The sequence below is a fragment of the Echinococcus granulosus genome (genome assembly GCF_000524195.1).
Source record: "Echinococcus granulosus chromosome Unknown EG_S00007, whole genome shotgun sequence".
Taxonomy (NCBI): domain Eukaryota; kingdom Metazoa; phylum Platyhelminthes; class Cestoda; order Cyclophyllidea; family Taeniidae; genus Echinococcus; species Echinococcus granulosus.
This window is the reverse complement of record NW_020170387.1, coordinates 1,400,021-1,421,701: the sequence shown is the minus strand read 5'-3', so window position 1 is coordinate 1,421,701 and position 21,681 is coordinate 1,400,021. Positions and strand designations below refer to the sequence as shown.

At 40.4% G+C, this 21,681-nt stretch overlaps 4 protein-coding genes across 4 annotated transcripts; 2 read left to right on the top strand and 2 right to left on the bottom strand. All coding sequences in view use genetic code 11, as the record gives it.

Moving 5' to 3' along the window:
• Positions 1-3,644: 3,644 nt before the first annotated feature.
• Positions 3,645-5,324, bottom strand: EGR_01861 (hypothetical protein; the record flags this gene model as incomplete). The annotated part of the gene is made up of 3 exons (XM_024491110.1): positions 3,645-3,823; positions 3,861-4,020; positions 5,286-5,324. 3 exons carry the CDS (start codon positions 5,322-5,324, stop codon positions 3,645-3,647), a joined length of 378 nt encoding a protein of 125 aa, XP_024354566.1.
• Positions 5,325-6,021: 697 nt separating this feature from the next.
• Positions 6,022-6,789, top strand: EGR_01860 (hypothetical protein; the record flags this gene model as incomplete). Its single annotated transcript, XM_024491109.1, has 1 exon — positions 6,022-6,789. One exon carries the CDS (start codon positions 6,022-6,024, stop codon positions 6,787-6,789), a length of 768 nt encoding a protein of 255 aa, XP_024354565.1.
• Positions 6,790-12,702: 5,913 nt separating this feature from the next.
• On the bottom strand, positions 12,703-15,732 carry EGR_01859 (hypothetical protein; the record flags this gene model as incomplete). Its single annotated transcript, XM_024491108.1, has 3 exons — positions 12,703-12,825; positions 12,897-12,943; positions 15,642-15,732. The coding sequence occupies 3 exons, from the start codon at positions 15,730-15,732 to the stop codon at positions 12,703-12,705; spliced, it is 261 nt and encodes an 86-aa protein (XP_024354564.1).
• A 1,319-nt stretch (positions 15,733-17,051) lies between these two features.
• EGR_01858 (hypothetical protein) lies at positions 17,052-17,777 on the top strand (the record flags this gene model as incomplete). The annotated part of the gene is made up of 1 exon (XM_024491107.1): positions 17,052-17,777. The coding sequence occupies one exon, from the start codon at positions 17,052-17,054 to the stop codon at positions 17,775-17,777; it is 726 nt and encodes a 241-aa protein (XP_024354563.1).
• Between the last annotated feature and the right edge of the window lie 3,904 nt (positions 17,778-21,681).

Below are 21,681 nucleotides of genomic sequence, written 5' to 3'. Positions count from 1 at the left end.
ATTAGGTATTTATAAAACAACAGAGGACAAGTTAGAATTGGAAGAGAATTACAATATAATGTGAGGGCATAAGTGCTTGGAGAGCAAACACCAGCCGGGCCAGAACCCAGAGTCAATTGTTTACACACGACTTTCAAATAGCGCATTACGGATATGGAAAAAGTGAAGTCGCAGTGAATATAAATAGCCAACCCTTCACTTATTCATGAGGTACAAAGCAAATTCAATTCGAGTTAAAAACGGTAGCGAACTTTCGTGGCCATTACAGGTCCTAACAAAGCCTATTGGCGCAATCATAACCAATACGCTCTCGGAGTGGATATCCTTGTTAATTTGTATTTAACATATTTGCGCAGTCCAAACGTTCGTATTTTTATATTTTTCACTTGATTTATTGTTAATAATATTTTAGAAGTAGTAGTCGTAGAATGGAATAATTCGTACATAGATGATCTCAATTAGACAAAAGCCTGTATTTCACATTGTGGACATTTATGATGGATTGTCGGAAAACTGAGACATCGATGATTTTGATAGGTACATAGTTTCACTTTTCGATACCTGGTCGTCCAATAATTAGCAATTACCTAACCAACTAACACAAGTCCTAGATTTGAAAGCTGTGTAGCGCCCCGATTCTTCGCAGAACTTGCAAGAAGTCATAGTATTCCGACAGAAGATATGTTACTAATGTACACGAGAGGTAAGGCTATTAGTGTTGTCTAGAGACCATGCCGTCTAGCCGAAATACAGTTTTTAGAAACTTCAGTGTCCACTGCATAGCCCTTCTTTACTCTCCTTGGTGTGCCTTCCTCGTCAGCCATCATAGTGTATATGGTATTTAAAAAACACCCACGAACAAGTTACTTTAGTCATCGAATTCGCGTACTACTGAAAAGATGCTTAATCCTAACAACACCTATCCATCCTGACGATTCCACCCTAATTGGAATTTCGATGTGCTTTGTACCTGCATCTGGAGAGGAATTAGCAGCCTTCATGCTGCTGGAGATTGGCTAATGTTGCATATCTTGCATCTCCATCGATAGGTGCAAGGCGAATTTAAATTTGCTTTATGGAGATAGAGGTTCCCATAAATTCTTCTCTGCCACTTTGTTCACGCTTCACAGCTGACTAGTCATGTATCTATTCACATCTCATACGGCTAGTAGTGAGGAGGCGGTATCGCATGGTAAATTAGTCGACATTTTCATATAGCTACTGTAAAGAGCTTTTTTAGATGGTTCACGGCCGATGTCACTTTGGTTGCTAGTAATATTCCTACAGAATATAAAACTGGGGTATTTACCAAAGGTAGAAGCCATTTTTGACCCCTCTGTTAGGTGTCTTCACAGATTCGCCCATCAAAACCGGGTGTTCTTCTTTACCAATTTAAACTTAAATTCAGGTAGTTGTCCTATAGGAATGGGTTTTGCTTACTGCTGCCACCAATATAGCGTCCCTGGTCTTCCCTAATGTCGTAAGGAAGCATATTGGCATGGCAGAAGAGATAATAATGACCTACAGAAGAGCCGAGAGGCTACCACCCTGGCCCGAAAGCCATACCACCGAGCGAAAGTAGAATCTGCGGTGATCTAAGTGTCCGTGTGATCAAACGCAGAGTTGAGCAAAGTGTAAGAGCATTACACATGTACCAAGATTAGCACAAATTTCTTGAGTATAACTTGCAACACACTATTGAGGGGCGATAGGCTACGTTCATATGTGATTTAATTGTGTTAACAAAAACAGATTACGAATATATCACCGCTTGTTTTGTTCGGGAAAATTAAATCAATTTGCAAAACTAACAAACAAGAGCATTTACAAAACGCTTATATTTTGATTTCGCTAATCATTTTTGTCGTTTTTGTACTAACCTATTCAAATACGTGGCATTGTAATGTCATCTTTTATAAAATCTAGCGCGTTGTAGGGCAGAGGTCCCAAAATGGACCTGATTAACCCTCGTACAATATTAATGCCAAGTATAGTCTCCTACTTGCGAGGCCACCTGTTTCTGCCTCACCGTAATTAAATGGCATGGTCAGTCATGCTGCTAAATGAACCTCAGAGAAAAATCTGATCCTGAACCTCAATGTGTCAAGATTGATTGGCTCGCTGCACATGATCTCGAATTGACTTTGGTAAACCACAAAAGTGAAAACCTCCGATACGGCAGACCCTCATCAGCTACAGAAATGGTAATCCATATTTGTGGATTAATTAAACCAAAAGTTAAGTTAAGGAACGATAAGAAGAATTTCTTGATGAAGCCTTGCAGCTATGAGGGTGAGAAATATTCGGGTCTAGGGAGCTTTGGAACTGAGGAGGAAGTGATGTACGGATGCACATGAACGGTAATTCACATAGCAGATAACGAGTAACTTAGTCGATTTCGGGAACATCCTTTCCCCTCCGAGTTCTTTCTGGTGTTGAACACGCGATTACAATCTACTGATCGCTATCACAGGAAATTGCGGCTACCTCTCCTCCAGGTATCGTACACTTCTTCTATGTTTTATTTATTCCATAAATTTTCGGCACTAAAATATTTTAATTCAGCACTTACTAAATTTGAAGTTCTCTCAATACGAAAAGGTACCTTTCTTAAAGATAAAAATAGTGTTATACATGTGACAGATGGATACCAGAGTCATAGATCCAATGTTAGAAGCAATGCACAAGATAAATCTGATGGGTGAAACGCCATTTCGTTCCCCGTGATATTAAAAATAAGGGGGTCTGTTTACCCGTGAAAAATTTTTATAATGATAATTCACTTTCCCGTCGAAAGTTTTACAAATTTCATAAAAGCATACGGTAGTAGAGGTTTATTTGAAACTGTGAGAAATTCTCTAATTTACCACTAGATTCTGGGATGTAACCACACCAGTGTAGGAAATAAATATCACCCAATATTACGTCAAGAGCTCAACCACATGCTTCTGTCGAAGCAATCTACGAGATGGGACATCTTTCTGTAAATGTAGTCAAATAAATTTTTTGAAGTGCTACTTGACCACCCATTGATGTGTTTGGACCGCTGAGTGGTTGCATCTCCCGCCTGGTGGTACACAACACTATGAAGTGGATGAAGTTGTGGGGGTCACAGCTATCTGGTCTAGCTGAGCCTTGCTGCATAAAGCGCCGCCTTTATGCTTAGGGATCCCCCGTAGACTATGCTTTTGCCTTGCATGTACTTGCAACACGAGGTACTTTTAAAACAAGCAAATAACGTCCAGGAATAGACAACAAATATCACAAACGGGTTGCTTGGGCAACGCTTTTTCCCTTCATGCACACGAATGATACTTCTCAGGATCGATGACCTATTATCCTAAAATATGATAAAGGAGTTTTCTAAAATGTAAGAAATTGCAAGATGAGGGAGGACGAATAGTTTTTTGCTAGAATGGCTAAACTCATGGTAAGGAGTAGGAGCTAAGGTACGCACATATTTTACGGAAACTCTTACTTAAAATGCCGCTAGATAAATTTAAATTTGAAATAGGCTTATAGTTACGAAAATGCAGTAATATAGGCTCTGAACCTGTAGGTGAAGATAGGGTGGGCTGGAGAATAGCTGCTGCAAAAGTTCGCTTCACCTGTGCGTTATTCCGAATCATACTAATGCCAAGTAGTCAGGTATCAGTGGAAAAATGTCGCATTTTAAGCACCAACAACTCATCGAATAAGAAAGCATTGGTGGGAAAGTGATAATAAAGGAGCACTTTAAATTGCAACTTTGGTGGCACATTTGAATTGACCGCTACTTTAGAAACAAGTATGATAAAACACATTTTCACAGAAGCCAAGCAATCTATAAAATAAAAAGTAAGAAATGGATTTGTAAAAACATTGTTGCAATGCAAAACTAAAACGATGCAATGTTAGTAAACTCCTTTGATTAAGCACTGAATACGCCAGAAAGAATTGTATTAACACCACAACGAATAAAGGACTATGAAAAGTCTGCAGCCAGGCAACCGTTACCACTAGAGACTGATAAATAGACCCCTAAGGAAATAAAAGCCAAATATATAAACGCCAGCTTGGTCAGAATGGCAAAATTGCAGTACAATGCACCCAGTGGTAAGCATAGTGGCGGTGGCTGTGTCCACCTTCTTCCTCATCCTCGCGCTAGCCATTCCTAAGTGGCCCTGCGGGGGCAACATCTTCGACTTATGCAGTAAGATTGGAGGCGCGTTGGGAGACCACTACCTGGCCATCGGCGTGCTCCTTATCATAGCGGTGTTGCTGCTCTTCGTGGTGCTCGTCATCCTCCTAGTAGTAATGTTCGTATCCTTGCCCCCTTGGGTCAATATTATCGCCGCTGTCATTTCCGCCATCGCATCAATCTTCGCAATCGCAGCGGTCCTCCTTTACACTGATAAGGCCAGTGTCTCGTGGAGCCCCTTCATGGCCATTGTCGGCACCACTCTGGGCATCCAGTTCACCGTCATGCTCATCCTCGCCCTCATTTTCAAGTAGATCTCACCGCCACCGTAAACGAGTCATCACTCCGACTAAGTGGCTCAGCTACCCAACTCGAAAGTGCACCTTCTCTGCTCTCCTTAAATAAATTTTAAGAATATTGCATCTGCCTTTTACCGATTTAAAACAAGTAAAATTGAGGCATTTTAAAGCATTACCCTTTTTAAAGTTGGATTATGTTGTGTCAAAGGTGGATCCAGCGAAAGATCAGTATCTATGTTTTTAATGTGAAGGAATTATCTGATTAAAGTGGAAATATTTTGAATAAAATTAATCCAGTTCCTTATTTTGCTAGGTCAAATGGAAACAGGGAAGCTTGAAGAGAAGCTGATTGCGATCCAATTGGAAGTCTCTCCGCACTTTGTTATGGTTCATGAACTATTGAAACAACGGATGGCATGAATTAGCATATGTTGCAACGCCTTCTTCCAAGGTCCAGGGCACAGGAACAAGGATTTTAGCAATTTTGTAGCGGCACCACTAATAGTCTTATCAGATCCTCTGAACTGAATTGGTTTTGGGGAAACCATACATAACAGTGGCCGTGACCACTTAACCGCAGGGGATATATGGTGCTAAATGATGAATTTTTAATCTATGGTATATTCCTTTCGTAAAAAAAGCTATGCTACGCCTCGTATGCGCCAAAACAAAGTAAGCTCTCATCGGAATCCCTAATTGCCATTTTGCCTACTTAAGTGGATAGTTACAACCTAAGATATCCAGTTATTAGAATTAGGTTGCATAAGATCGTAAACCCATTGCGTCATAACACATCCATTCCCTACTTCATTAATAAAATTTCTATCCTTTATTAATTTCACCATTTCGATGGACCGCGAGCGAAGGAAAGGCTGAAATTAATCACTCATTAAGAGACATTTATGGGAACTGTGGATTTCGCAACTGCTCCAGAAAATTGATTAGTGGATAAGGGCTTCAAGTACCAGTCAGTCCATGAACCACACTTTAGTGGTAAAGAGAATTGCTGAATGAAACAAATGAGAGGTCATTAGTCACCTGAAATGGACTTGGTGCTATTGCTTATTCTTGACAAATTTAAATGACTTATCCCTTTTAGAAGAGCGAGTTATAAATTAATACAAGAAGGGCTGAAAGGATTCCAAATGTAAAATAGTGTGCAAATTGCTCACTGAGAAATTCTTTTGGAGTGCAGAGAAAAGAAAATTAATATTCATGTTAGGCGTTATAATATGAAGAAGAAGGATAGTAACAAAAGACTCCTGTCAGATAACGCAAAGCGCTAACTTACGGCGAGGCGTGTGAAAGTCACACGTTTGGCAAGAGGTCAGACTGGTGAGCTCATGATGCATCGCTGAGTTCGCAGTGCATCCAATAGGACTTGAAGCAGCTGCGTGCGTGTGCGCCTGGAGAGTTACTGCCTAATGATTGCTCAGGCACAATAATGCTGCACGCACTGTAGCCACTGGCAACGGGCACACATGCACCCGGGCTATAAAAGTGGCACCGCCTTGGTTGCACAGCTCATTCTCTCCCTTCAAAATGGGTCAACAGATGTCGCTCACCACTTCGACCCCAATTCAGCGACGACACATTACGTTTGGAGTGATTTTAGCTTTCTTCAGCATTGCTCTCATTATAGCCGAGGTCAAGCGCCCGAGCTCCTCCTATGTGGGATATTGGGTGGGTGCAATTGGGATCCTACCTTCCATATTCGCAATCGTCTGTGGTGTCAAAACCACACGACCCCTCCTCATAGTCTCATGTTTTAGTGATTTTATCGCCTCCTGTACTTGTGTAGCTGGTGCTATCCTCTCTCTGGTATTTTTCTCAATCCACGTCTACGCAGTCGGATGGCTCTCAGTGATTCTCACAACATTCCTTCTCTACCACGCTTTCACTATCTTTGGTGAGCTTAACATCTGTTGCAGAGTGGTGATTTTTGGGATACCAGATGAAGTGTCAGATATCACTAGTCACCACAATCACGGACGCGACCTTCCCGCCCCACCAATCGGTTTTTTCATGCCTGACGAAGTACCAAAACCGCCCAACTACGACCAGCTGTCCGTCCGGGGTGACCCACCAGCCTACACCGAAGCCTGTTCACAGAGATCCTTTGTGACCCCAACTCCACCACCACCGCCAACTCCACCACGTCCTACCCCATCACTGTACTCAGTCGATCGTCGAAGAAACAGATCTCTGTCAGCGATTAGAATCCCAATGAGTGTCAGGGCGGAACATAGGCATCGGTCGCATCCAAGTTCGCAATCTAGGTTGGATCAACGTAATCAAGAGCATTTTTAAGGGAGCTAAGATCTCACAATGGAGTGCTATTTGCATCGGGATGAAAAGAAGGAATTGAAGAATGAGGAGCAGTAAAAAGACATGCATTTACCACAAAAGTATGGCTTTATACAGACACGACCTTATATTACATGCCTTTTATGCAAATTTTATTAAAGGGTAAATGAATGAATACAAAGTTTTGTGTCGACGAAAATTTCTGTTTATTCCATCTGTTAAACGAGCCCGTGTTGGTTTTTGCATTCGGTCTCATTAAATCACGAATACCGAAAAGACAAACCTGGCATCTCGATTAGGCCCGAAAAAATTCTATTGTGAGTTACATATCAGGTTGATCGCATGAACTTGGCATTAAGACGGATGAACTGCACGAAGTCCAACACAAGTATTAATATTTTGCAGAGACATTTCATTGCTCAATATTGCGGCTTTTGCCACGAATGCTTCTGAATAATTGTGATTCTTCAGTCATGTGCTTTCGCTGCTAGGTGGCATATAAACAATTCATGAAAACCACCACATTGACGGAGAACGGATAAATCTGGCATGACTGACATTTCAGAGTGGGTTTAAAACCCTAATTTATGCAGCAGCAAAGATGGGTTGAATGCGCATAATGCCGGGAGTCGATGGTTTTCGATCAGTGCACGTATTCAAAGCAGACGACTACCTGGATTTCAGACGTTGAAGTGCATTCGATACTTTAAAGAAACGAAAATTTACACAGTTTCAACAACAAATTTCCCGGAACGCCTTCTTCTACACCCTTGGGATAAAAAAGGGGATTTAAATCATCGTGCATGAGGAATAAATATTTCAAGTGATATAAATAAATTTCTTAAATGGTTTAGGATTGGCAGATAATAAAAAATTGCATCTACTGACAGAGGAGGAACTCATTAAGTTGCCTAAATCATGGAAAACTCCATTTTATGGTTTTTATAGAGGTATAGAAAATCTGTGCCTCGTGGTTTACGCGTACTGTTTATTAATCCATTCAGCGCTTTGACTATTTAAAATTGATGAGGGCTGATGTTCCACTTCCTGTATCAAAAAAGGGTTTTAATGAATATTGCCTTCAGTACAGCAGAAATTAAAATGCAGCCCTAAAGAATCTCGTCCTGAGGCGCAAAATGCTGTGATCATGCACGGAGGTGACCTTTGACTAGGGTCATGACAAACCGGTGTGCTCTTAACTCAGAAAAAGAATGCATCGCGGATAACAGAAGGCAGATTTTTGGCATCTCCAGCGCAAATTTGGAGTTCGTATGGAACCTTTCATGAAATGCAGACGGTTAAAAATACTTGTATCAGGGTACTTACCTCAGATTGCATCGAAATGGACTTAAGGATTAGGTAGTTTTAAGCAAAGACAACTTGGCTTAAGGACAATAATCTGTAATTTTTAAGCAATAGCCACCACTAGATATTAATGTTTTTTGAGTGGTATAAACCAATGTTATATGTATAGTACTTATGACACCTAGTTGTCCACCTCGAGTAATTAACTCTGTAGTTTGGGAAACTGTTTGTAAGGCGAAATCACACCAAAATCCTGTAAAAAATTATTTCATTTATTTGAATTTTGCAATTTTATAGGACTGGGATATATTGCCATTGGGTTGTGGAGGGGAAACCCCGCAAATATAGGCATCAAATGACACATTTTCAAAGGTATAAATCTCTTGGTATAGGGGTAGCAGTACAAATTTAATTTGGCAGAAGCAAACTAAATGGTAAAAATTGCCCTACCATTGCCAGGTTACTCCATCTATAAATGAATATTCGTGGTCTTAAAGCCCTTTTACGTGTAAAATTATTTTGTCATTTTGGAATTATAACAGTAGAATTTAATGTAATCATCGTCTGTCAAATTCTACATTATTAATTAAAGGCATCATGAAGGGATAAAGCTGTAGTAACTAAAAAGACTTCGATAATTGTGGAGGTATTTTAAGCTTGGAACCAAAATTGATAGTCCTTTGATTATGCGCTTGTAGTTCTCCTGTAAAAATTCAAAGCGGTTGTAATCGGACTCATGTGGCTTGATACGAAATGCGCAACCAACTACTAGCTTCATTGATGAAATACTATTCTTATACGATTTAACCTTCAGGAGTGCACACTCGACTGACTCTCGCCGCCCTGCGCCCGTTATTAGCATACACAAGTACTAAAAGGAAATGTCATAGCCAAGTTTGTGGAAGAACGATCCAAGAATTGCCAAATTCCATTAGGTAAGTAAAGACAGAATGGCTGAAGAACTAAAGACAAGCGCATTTGCTGAGCGGTCGGCAAATATTTTTGACATCTGAGCCGTAGCCTGTTAGTTGTTATAATTTTCAGTAACACGTGAGCAATCAATGCATGTCTAGATTCACGTGAAAACAGATTTACGCACGGGTTCTTCTCCAAGAGGATCAAAAAAGCATGGGGATTATAATCAAAGTTTTTGAAGTAACAGAATGACTCTCTACAGTTTTCTTGCACTGTTAAGTTCAAAAATTAGGAGAGACCTAGCCTTTGAATTGGTGACAAAAATGAAAAATGTCCCATTTAAGTGCGTGATGAACATATTTCTTGTAGAGAGGGCCATTCGTCTTCTGTGTGGGGCGTGGTTTTGAGGTTTATTTTTTATTTGTTTGCGCTAGTATCGCAAATAAATAATTTTGATCGTAGCACCAACAAAAAATTAATTTCCCATATACTACATATTTTTTCCTACTACACAGGCTAAAGCTCTTCCCATATAATTTGGCGGTAAATGACAGTTTTAGGTAATCAAACATTTATACCACTGATTTAACCCGTCTTACTCTGTAAAAGTGAGGAGAGTTTGAGAACAATAATTATGCCTGCACCACTCACAGCCATCAAAGTTATGGGTGCACTATTGTATTGATACTGCATTTGTATGTGCATGTAAGTAGAATGCTGAGGCTTCTGCTTACCAGTGAGTCCCCTTCAGACTGCGATGGATTAGGCCCGGCCAGAGGATGATCGAAGAGGCTATTGTAAGTTCAGTTTCAAATTTGAATGAAGAATCTAACGACCTTCTCTGATTTTCTCTAAGCAGTGTAAATGTCTTTCTGAGCATTGATGCTATCAGTGGGAACAGTCAGTGTAAGAGTGGGTAGAATAAGATCACACCCATATGCAGCTCAACTCACGGCATTGAAAGGGCAGGTGCATGAGCACACAAAGTCGCCCCAGAGACATTTAAATCTATCTGTATGTGGCACATACATACTTTCCAATGGAAAAACCACATAAAACTAAGGAAAAGATATTTAGGCGACTAAGGCAGAGCAAATGGATTACGGTAGGCTCAATTTCAGTGAAAAAAGCAGTGGAATTATGAACTGATACAAAATTCTTCAAATTAGTTTTTTGAGCAAAATTCTGCAAGAAGTTGAGCAATAATGTGCCCCTGTGAGTCAAAATGGCGAAATCAGCATGAATAAGTAGGTAAAATACAAACGGAACAGAAGAGAAGAAGGCGTGCAGCCTACGTAACATAAAAACATTCAGACAAATGGGTCGCATTCACAGGAAACAAATTGCATTTGTGCTAGAAGGAAGAGTCGTAGTTGTGGTACTTTTTAGGTACATTTTTATAATGCTAAAACCGAAAAATATACGCAGTAACCACAGTCCATCATTTCAGTGAATTAAACGAACGCAAAATAATTTTTGTAAATCTTGGTGTTAATTCACCAAGAAGATTAGTAAATCACTGCTACCATAAACAAATCAGCTGTAGGGATGGAAATCACTTCCTACAACTTCTGCGCCTAGATCTGATTGGGGAACTTAGGAGTATATTTAAGAAAATAATAAATTAAACAAAATGAATAAATTTGACAATTGTCTGACATTCACACGACAATCTTTATATGATGCGAAAGTGGTGCTGTCGCAAGGTGCTCTGATGCCTTTTCAACGAGTGGTGCTGGTTAATTTTTTTTAAAGACAGCCCACCACCAAAAAACCTGACTGTGTAAGGACCGTAACAATAAGTTACAACCAAATTGTGTAATCTGAGTCACATTAAAGTAGGTCAGTGGGAGAATGTCAGACTGGGAGAGGCGGAGGTAACAGGTAAAAATGATTTAGACCATTTTACCTTTAGTGATAACTTCATGGTGCCAGTGAAATTAAGAAGATACGCGCAAGCATCTTCGCCTCGAAAATCATCTTGGTTGTAACGAATTTAGTGAAACATTTTTACCACTAAGCTGCAAATATTGGGGCATCTTGACGTCTACACATATTCCAATATTGAATGAAAGCAGATACAATTACATGCTCAAAAATTGAGTTCAATAAACGTAAAACTCTTCTTCAATTTGTATGTAAGGTACATATTAACAGGGCTTCATGCAGTGGTGTAACATTTCTTGAAACATTTAAAGCAATCAAATGAAGGCAACCCGTTCTTTGCCTCAGTTCTTTGAAGATGTTTTGTGGTTAGGCCAAAGTGCTCAGTCGAACTTCAAGATTTTTTAGGTTCTGCGAAGGCGCCTTTTTACTCACATCAAGTTAGATGACGATTAGGATCCTCCAGTACGTTTGCCTCAAACCACATTAAAATTCTATAAGTTTTTTTTGAATTCAGATATAATTGTGAATGACAGCATCACAGCTTCCTTTGAAACTAAGGAAAAGATGTCGGCAATACATATTTTACTCTAGTATTATGCCTTCTTTTGTCCTCAAAAAGTCTCAGGGTGCTACTTTGGTAGCAACGTAAATTAAATCCCATCCTAAAGGACAAATGTTGGTTTCTGCTGCTGGGTGACAAACCTTAGCTGGACAGAATAAGTACATGCACTGTGAATGGAAGAATTGTTGACGATCCATAGCAGAAGGGATGAATATGATGTCCACCTTCAGCAACTGCCTCAGTGCCATGGTCCGGAGGAAAGCCATTAATAACTGAAGCGACACTATCCTTAAACCGTCTGAAAAAGTTCTTGACGGAGCTGTCTACTACACCTGTATTAGCTGGATAAAGCCCAGGAAGATAAGGCTGGGGAGCACTAAAGTGAGGACAAAGTGGCAAGGAAGTAAAACACGCAAGAACATATCCTCACGAAAATATGTTAAACCCCCTCCTTTGTTATACGACTCTGCACTTAGGTCAGTGTTCCCATGACTAGCTATGGACACGCTTGATGGCCAGCACTTTTCCATACAGAGTGAAACTCCAGATCCAGTAGGTTTGTTAAGAGAAACTAGTGACGCTACTGTCAAGTATCTTTTCAAGTGCATGGAATTTCGATAATAGGGGTGGTTGGCTCGTGGGTGCTTCCCCTACAGCATCAACTACGTTGTGATGGCTGATGCGGGAGGTTGACCAAGGGGACCTTTGAGGACGACATTCAAAAGAAGAGAGGAGCTATGTGATATACTAGCTATTTGTTTAACCCTCGATTTTGCTAGAGGGAAAACTTTGGGTCTCTGCTATTGTACTCCCGCCAGGTAGACTGGCCTCTGGACCATGACAGTAGCAGTACGTCGACAATACATATTCTGGCGGAGTTTTGTTTTCCTTCGTCTTCAGTGAAGTCTCAAAGCACTATAATCGGTTCAGTTAAAAAAGGAAAAAAATGCGAATTTTTTAATAAATGGAGCGTTTTATCAAAGTAGGATATTTAGGCAAGAGTTATATTTAAATGAAAGAGAGTGATTTACCTAGGTCCTGCTTAAATGTAGCTTTCAAGTGTAACAGTTACTATGTAGTGTCCAATGACAAAAATGAAACCAAAACAAATGTAGCGCAAAATTCGCAGTTGAAAGCAGCTTAAAATAAGTTCCAATTGTGAGAATCCAAAGACAAAAATCAAAGCAGATACATTGGTTACAATGCTTTCACCAAAGGAGCAAGCAAGGGTGATTGTGCAGGCGAATTTAAGTAAGCTTTGAATGTTCCTTTCCATCACTTGAACGGGGAATAATAGCAGAATTATCACTGGGTGTTAGTTTATTCTCCTGCCAACACTTGTAGTAATCCGGAAACACCTTGCTCTTCTGCTAAAGTGATCAACACATAGATCAGCAGTCATTTTCACCTTGAATGTATTAACTATCACGGCACAACTTACAGGCAAATCCCATATGAACTCATCGGGTCCCACTGAGGAGGCTCGGGCTGGGGAAAAAGCACACGTATTTAAATATAATTAGAATCAGCACAAAAGCTGATTCATTGTGCATGAACGTAAAATGCTTCATTTGTTATCGAGAGAGGAGGTGGAATATTTCAGCCCTGATGTAGACTTAACCTTTTGCATCACTGGCACACCAAAACATTGCCCGGCATGACGTACATCTATGAAGCCACGCGGCATGAGTGTGAACGAGATTTTAATGTCACTTAGCAAGAAAAGTTTGCTGATGGTATTCACAGGAATTAGACGTGACTCAAGGTAAGTGATCGTCATCGTATTCGGTAACAACTGCTCCACCGTAATCCTCTGTGATGGAGCGAAATGAGGCAGTACACTCACACAACGATAACTCTGCACAATGTGCAGACTTCTGTTTAAGTTGCCACAATCTCTTCACCAAATTTTTAACTACGAATTGTCTTGCCCTACGACTGAAAGATCGAGCTCTTGATGTTTATTTTACTAATTAAATTGTAATTAAGCGGCCTGATTTGTGTGCATTCAAGCGAATTAGTACATAATCAAATGCCTCTATCTTCATAAGGCTACCTATTTCATCTTAGCAAGCATTTCGATGGGTCCAAGTTATATGCATCAATCATAATTCCCATCCACTATTGTAATGCTTCTATCCACCCAGAATTTGTGATAAGCCAATTCTTTCCCCCTCCCTAAAATAGGCGTCAAGCATCGTTCATGTGGGCTCGCGAAATTAATAAAACTGCCTCGCAGAAATGGATTACTTATAAGCATTTCCTCATTCCGCAGCACAAATCGCTACACTGTTTAGTTGCCTTGCATTGAACATTTTAAATTACTCATTAAAGATGCAACAACGACTGATATTGAAAAGCTGTGAAAGCGAAGTGAGCCAGCTCTGGGAAGAGAGGAGAGGGGTCTGATGGCCCACCGTCTTTAGCGGTGTAGCATCCAAATCACGGAACGCTTCTGTTGATGGCCGTCTTTATAACCTGAGTATGCATGACTCCGGGGCAACGGCCGTGTTGACTCAAGCTAGACGGGAGGGTATATTTTAAAGGGAAAGACCTATGGAAAGTATCCAGCCTTGTTTTTGAAGTATAAAGCGTAAATGTATCTCAAGCCAACTATTAGTGTGGCAGTTACTGGCACTCCTGGGTGGATTGTCGGCTTTTTTTACTTTAAATACCTTCTGAATGGAAACTGAGATTTTGAATGTATCATCTCGCTGTGAAAATAAGTGATATATACTAATGTGGTTTGGATAGAATAGGTGCAAGAATAAATGCCAGATCAGACAAGTGCGCTTCTTTAAGAGATTTAAAGCATTCGGCTTATTGATACAGGAGTAATCTTTTTTTTTTGATCAAACAACCTGCGCTGAGTTGCAAAAGCATGGAAACCTTTGTTACAACAAGGATTAAAATCACAGTTTAAAATACTTTACAACCTTGTTTACTTCAGTCAGTGAGTGTGCAATGTTAAAAAATTCCGTAAGAATTTAAATAATGCCTATACTTAGTTGATTTTTCTACTTCTAGCAGGCAAGTACAGTGGTCTTCCACAAATGGTAAACATGTCAGTTGAAAATACCTAAAATCAAAAGATTTTTATAAATTTTCTAACCCTCTTCTTAATGATTTTGACGTGAGCACATGCCTAGGGGGAGATGTGCCCTGCAGAGCTGACCGATACCAAATCTGGAATGGCCATGTGTGAATATGCATAATGTTCGAGCATAGTGATACCCAGCATTTTTGCCTGCAACCGCTTAAAATATTACTCCCTCCACGGTTTTCGTTAACCAGCTAAAAGTGGTAATTAAATTATTTTAGTACCTTCTTTAAACACGATTGTCAGGCTTGAATCAACCGGGAAGGCCGACTCTTGTGCTGAACTGCAAGCACATACAAAGCGCATGCTTTTACATTCATCTTAAGGTCATTTCGTGCCTCTCTTTAAGTCAAAAGTTACTGATGTACCCAAATAGTGGGTGAAAATTTAGTGTTCCCACCCACACTACTTCCATAGATTTCTTTTGCATTGTAAATTGTATTTACCTCTTACAAAATGAGAGAGCATCTGTGGACACTTCATTTTTTTGCATGTATAGGCCGTCATTAAGCTTCATTCCTTCAAACTGTTGCCCAGTACTTTTTAATAATCTTTACATTGAGGCGTAGATTTTAATCTCCCTTGAGCAAGCTGATTGAGATTTTAGCTGAATTTTTATCCCTCTCTTTTGCACTTAACAGCCAAACGTTTGAAGATCTGTGCATTTTTTGGATGGTTTTGAACCCAAGTGTATTTCACACCGCGACAAATTCATCACCTTTTAACTTAAGCTGTGGTAAAAGCGGTGGGAATAATTACCTGAATAGCATCACCGTCCATATTACTAAGATATGATGGTATGTACCATGGTGTGCAACCGAGGAATCAAATGTGCTACCCAAATATGCCTGTTTGAATATAGCTGAGCTGACTGAAATATTTCGAACTTTGAAATCCAACAGTGCCTTATTCAGGATCCTGTCCAAGTAGTAGAAGCAAAGCAACAAATAAGAATAGATATAAATTCACCTTTCAGGACTGACATAGATTTGAGCCTAAGCATTTGATAAGAAATAAATGCAATTATTTTCTTTTTCGACAAGGAGGCATGACCCAATTTTGGCAATACAACGAACTTCTATTCACCTACGACACACATATAGAGAGAGAGGAGAGAGGGAGGCAGTTTCGACGACGCCTCTATCCACGACCAGTTAGCACGTATCACCACCAGCATAATTCTTATTGTCATAAACAAGGCTGACGATCGCCTCTAAGAAATGCTAGTCATAATAGCTTAGATCAGCAACTACTTCAAAAAAATGCGCAAATCCTGATCTGCGCGTAGGCAGATGGTTAAAATCTTGATAAATTTGGAACCAGGTAGAATGCCTATTTGTTACTCCTTAGCAGGATGTTTAATTAGACTAAACACAAGTTTTGATGAAAATCCACCGCAGTGATCATATTTGGGGACAAAGCTTACCTAACGTCTAAAATATGTCGACTGTGAAAAATATCACAGAGGTCATTTCATGTATTGGCCCCACCTTAATGGAGCGTATTGTTAAGTGAAACAAACATTAGTTCGTGTGTTTCTGGAAGTTTCAGCAATTTCCGATAGATTTTACCATAGACTTTATACTGTTTAAGCCACCGCCCTGCACAATACGTGATCAAAAATAGTTTCCGTCAAGTACTAAAGGGCCCCATAAATTATTTCAAACAATTATAAAGTTTCCATCGAGTGGAAGATAAGTAGCAAATCATCGTCTAAGTTCAAAGCATGATGACGTGGTTCTAATGGGTTTGAAAGCTGCAAATCATTTCGTTTGTATTCAGCACGTGCCAGATTGCACCTAAAAGGCACTGATGGTGAAATTGACCCTACACTGTTTGATCACTGCGGATCAATTTTTCATCTGTTGGTGTGATCGAAAGGCAAACAGGACACGAGCCTTCTACACACGTTATGAGTCCAACCGTTAAATCAGGTGTAGGCCAAAGCGCCAAAGTGACATTGATGCATAAAACCAACAAGCGATTATGACAAAAATCTTATATTCTAACTCACATAAGTCTAAGACAATGGATAGTCGGGAAATATAACAATAGGCAATATATTTTTTCGTAAAACAAAATTGGTCTCCCACCAAACAATAATGAGTCTAAACAATAATGTATTCAGGCTGCAAGGAATATGGCAATTCTCACCTATGACAAAAGTGTTCGTAAGCCCTAATTATTCGCACATCTTAAAATCTCAACTACGACTTTTTTGTTTCAAATCCCATTTTCTTGTTCAAACTTTTGTGACATGCAATTGCATTCAGCATTGCCTTCAAAATTAAACTTCTCCCGTTATTTGGTTACATTTATTAGGAAAAATTGGTATCCATTACCTCTTTTTTTTGCGTTGGAATCAAAAATTCTACGCGTACGTGAGCCCAAGGTCGTGTTACCCAAAGCCATCCAATTACCTTGCGGTTAGGTGACATCCAATCAACACACCAATTATATAATAAGCTCAAATGCATGCTCTTGCTCAACAGGAGAATGGCATCTGACATGGAACATCAGTCCCAGCCACAGCCTCGTTGCTGCTCAACACTCTACACCATAATTGACGTTCGTCAAAGGCATTTCTGCGCGGGTGGAGTGATCCTCTGCCTCGCCATTGGAATCATAATTGCGGAATCTCAACAGCCAAGTCACTTCTATGCCGGCTACTGGATGGGCAGCATGGACATCTTTGCTGCCCTGGTAGCCTTCGTGTGTGCTGCTAAACCACATCGAATCACCTTTGCTACCGCAGCGTTCTTCAATGCAATTTGCGCAGTCCTCAATGGGGCGGGTAGCATCCATCTATTGGCCGGGAATTTAAATTATCTCTACACCGCCGGCTGGCTAGGGATTGTACAGATGGTCTTCCTTATTTACCACTGCCTCTCCTGTATTTACGATGCAAATGTCTGCTGCAGGTGGAAGGCATTGGATGAGATCGAATCCGCTTCCACTTCCGCAGCCACCGCCACCACCACGGAGGCCGATGGCAGCGGCCAAATTGCGGGTACCGCCGCTACCACCAACCGCGATGGAGGGCAGAGACAGGACAGACGCAGGCGACGGACGCAGTCTCCGCCCATCGACTTCCGACTGCCCGATGAGGTGCCCAAACTGCCACGCTACGATGAACTCAGTAAGTCGGAGGGCCTGCCGCCCGGTTATGACAGCTTCAGGATCAATTCGTCCGCATTTAGCTCCTCGAGATCAGTTCAGTGACCTCAATGCTGCTATGGGAATGCGCCCTTTTTACCCAGCCACAAACTGCCAGCATTTACTGTGTAGATTGTACTTACTTTTACTAATTTTTCCACTTTGAAATATTATTTATTTAATTTGAAATTGGTGAGTTTTCTTCGAAGAGATCTTCAAGTGTCGTCATGCGTCTCTTACCACTGTCCTCGTCCGTGTCTCTGCCTCCCTTCTGGCATTTGTCACCGTTGCTTAAAAATATACGGATACGATTCACTCTGATTAGGCCCAAGATTCACTTGCGCGGACTTCGATGCCACCCTTTCCAAAAGAGATTATGGCATTTCAAAGTATTTTTATGTAAAATAAGCATCTCCACTCCCTGTAACCCTTTTGCAATAAGTTGATCGGTGACTACCCTTAAAAATTTCCTGAATGCATATGGGAAAGCAAGTTGAAAAGCCTTCCTTTACCTAATGGTGTTCATCGATTCTTCGTCGACTGCAAGTGTAAGATATGGGAGAGAAATCACCATAAGGTGAATAACAACGTGACAGCAGGTGACACTGTGAATACTAAAGACTTGAAAGAGCATAAATATCCATGCAAAACCGAATCACTTAAAGTTTTCAAGTGGGTGAGCAAGGTTTACTTCAATAATTAAAGGATTTCTCTTTAATCGAATTCGAATACTCACCGGATATTTTAAAAGTTATTTAATTTGCTCCTTCATCGACACGTGAAAGCTAATAATTTGGCATTTCATGGAGAATGCAAGAATTTATAAGTCCGTAGTTGGGATACATAGCTCTCATCAGTAAATTTTTTTGCTAAAATCATTTCCACCTTTGAGTGTAGTGTAGCGCCCCTGGACTGCGTTGGGGACAAAAGAAGTCTAGCACATCTCACAAACTAATGGAGGTGTCATGCGGTGAGTTTACAGTGCCCATCCCTTCTTTTGAGCGTCGTCCGCAGCGCTCCCCTTGGTCAACCCTTCATGTTGGCCATCACAACGTAATCCGTGCTGTAAGAAAAACACCCACAAGCCAACCGTCCCAATCACCGAATTCCCATGCAACTTAGGCGATACTTGAGCGCACTGGGTCTGAGTGTTCTCCTTTTTGGGAACTAAATTCGGGGACGAGGAAATGCGCACACTACCACCCGTGTCCATGGCTAGTCATAGGAACACTGGGCTAAGAGCAGAGTCATATAACAAGGGACAGGATCTGACACAATTTCGTAAGGGTATGGTTCTACACCTATTTCTCCTTGACTAGTTGTTCTTACTTTGAAGCTGCCCAGCCATAACTATATAAATATCTTCTTGCAGACAGTTCTCGGCTAGTGGTGCTTCAATTATAACCAGCACTCCTGTAAAACACGGGACTGGAGTAGTTGCCGAAAGCAGACATCATTTTCAGGTCCTCTATTAAAGGTTGTCTCCAATTCTCTTATTCACAGCACATGTACTTCCACCACTTTAAGAATTATCGCCTTGCAGTAGAAATCTGGATATTTGTTCTTTAGGATCAGGTTCGCTTTCCGCTGCTACTAATGTAGCGCTCTGGAACCTTGTTGAAGAAGAAAGAAGGCACAGTACTCGGGTAGACTATGCATTGTTGACGAACATGACCTAAGGCTACTAAAATGTCCCTTGGGTAGACCGCCTGGTGAAAGTACAATAGTAGGACCCCGAAGTAGCCCTTTGTCAAAGCCGAAAATTAGACATGCAACTCAGGTATCATCATACCGTATTTGAATAATTGGTTTTGTTGAGTATTTGCAACTGAATTCAGGCCTACTGATGTGGAATTACCTCGATAAGAGCTAACTTGATCGACTTGATCATTGAAATGCTCCCTCTATAACATCAAATGCAAAGGTTAAGTTATTCTGTAAATCTCATGCCATACCTACAGTTAACTTTAGCTCGAATCAAGTCTTTGCTTACTTTCGGTATTTCTTTATCAAATATCATGACTCGCTCACCAAACGCGTGATGTGTCACTTTTATCTTTTTCCGTTGAATTCGAACGATTGACAATTAAAAGTGATTTGTTGTTAAAAAAAAAAATAAAAAGACTTAAAACAACTAATTGTTTTTGAACCAGATTAAAAAATTATATGTACAATTGTGTTAAAAAGTTATGTTGAGTGGTCTCCAGAATCGCGGGGACATAATGGACAAATTGAGTTAAATCTAGGCACCTTGTGAGAAAAAGTTGGTAGTTCTCTCGGTTGTCATTCATACCACGTACACCTGTACACCGTCAACAGGACTCTGTCCTGACCCCTTTACAGATCACAGTGCATCACTCCTTGTCGTTGAGCTGGAGAGTGTGAAAGGTATGTTCTATCACGTGCGATGCTCGTGCTTCAAGATGGCAGAGGTGGCTTTACTCGTGCTTTCCGCGTGTGATCGTGACAAGCGCATGCATTGCCAAGTCCCCGTTTCGTGCCACGACGAGATCAAACAAAGACAATAGGGAATCGGCAATTTTCACCAACTTTAAGAATTCGAGATACATGCTTTCGAACCCACTCCTTGCAACTGCTACTTGGCGACACTGAAAGGTGAACTCACGGCCCTTGTATGGACCAACAAAAACCAATTACTTGCAATGGGCGTTTCAAACTCGGTGTTACTAGATATGAATGATGATACTTCGTGCAATCATTTCGTTTGAAGTGTATTGCGACAGTAAATCCGAACCTGAAGAATACCTTTTTAAAGAAATTTCTTTAAGAAATTATCAGAGCAAAATGACTTTACTAATGCATTCACGCAGGACTAGGAAAGAAACTTTAAAAATGCATTATAAAGGCAAATGTGCGTCTCCATTTAATTCCAACGATCTAGTCATTTCATACTATATGCATCCTTGAGGAACATAATGAAAATCAGCCCCCCCTTCTAGTGAGAATTTGAGAATACCGTATCAGTTCTTTGCCTCTATTCATTTATGTGGCATTACCTAAATTAATCTGAAATAATAGGAAATTAAACAAAAGCCTTGATAGACTACAAAAGCAAGGGGAATCGTCACATCACTTTCTCAAACTTGAAAAAAAATTCAAGCAAGCACTTAGGGGAATCGTATTTGTTTATCGTGAGATTACAGGCATTTTGGGTTACAGGGGCCCTTCTTTTGAAAAATTACAGAGCTAAACGAGCCTCTGTCTGCCTGGATCAACCATGTGTGGGATTTCTCTGGCCAATTTTTTTATCGTTTGTAGGCAAAATGATAGTTGGATAGATGAATTTTCGGTCGAAATGCAATTTGTACAAAGAATATAATCAGTAAGTAGTGCAGGGGGAAAAAATTTTCCACAAATTGGCTCAGATGCAGCCTTGAGGATCTCAAAATTGAAATCACAATGCATGGGTCGAAAAAAGGGGACAAAATTACAAAATTTTACGTCCCCTAAGATGAGATTCAATTGTAATACCATCTTGACAATAACACGCTAGAAATTTAAAGTTCCCTTCATTGCTCCGACAACAACACAACATCCCTACCGCATTGAACCCTGGTTTAGTGGATGCGCTAAATACATTCCAACGGATCACAGACATACAAAACAATTTCACAATTATATGGAATGTTAATATTCCGCAGAACACTTTGATTTGTTACATTAAGCAAAAATGTACCAACAGTGCCTTCATCGCATATGAATGGCTTGACAAGTCCAAAGTTACTACAATGATAAAATACAAATGAAAAGTACGGGCCAAGGGAACCAAGGCGGCAACTACACATGTTGGTATGCAGACTTTAATAGAGGCAAAATTGGAAACCTCAGACACACATAAACTGTTCAATATTTAAACTACCTAATTTCCCGTTTCGACAACAGACCAGTGGTTTTTTGCTTGAACACTCGAGCGGGATTTCTGCATCCCTGGGATTGCGTTTTTACGAGA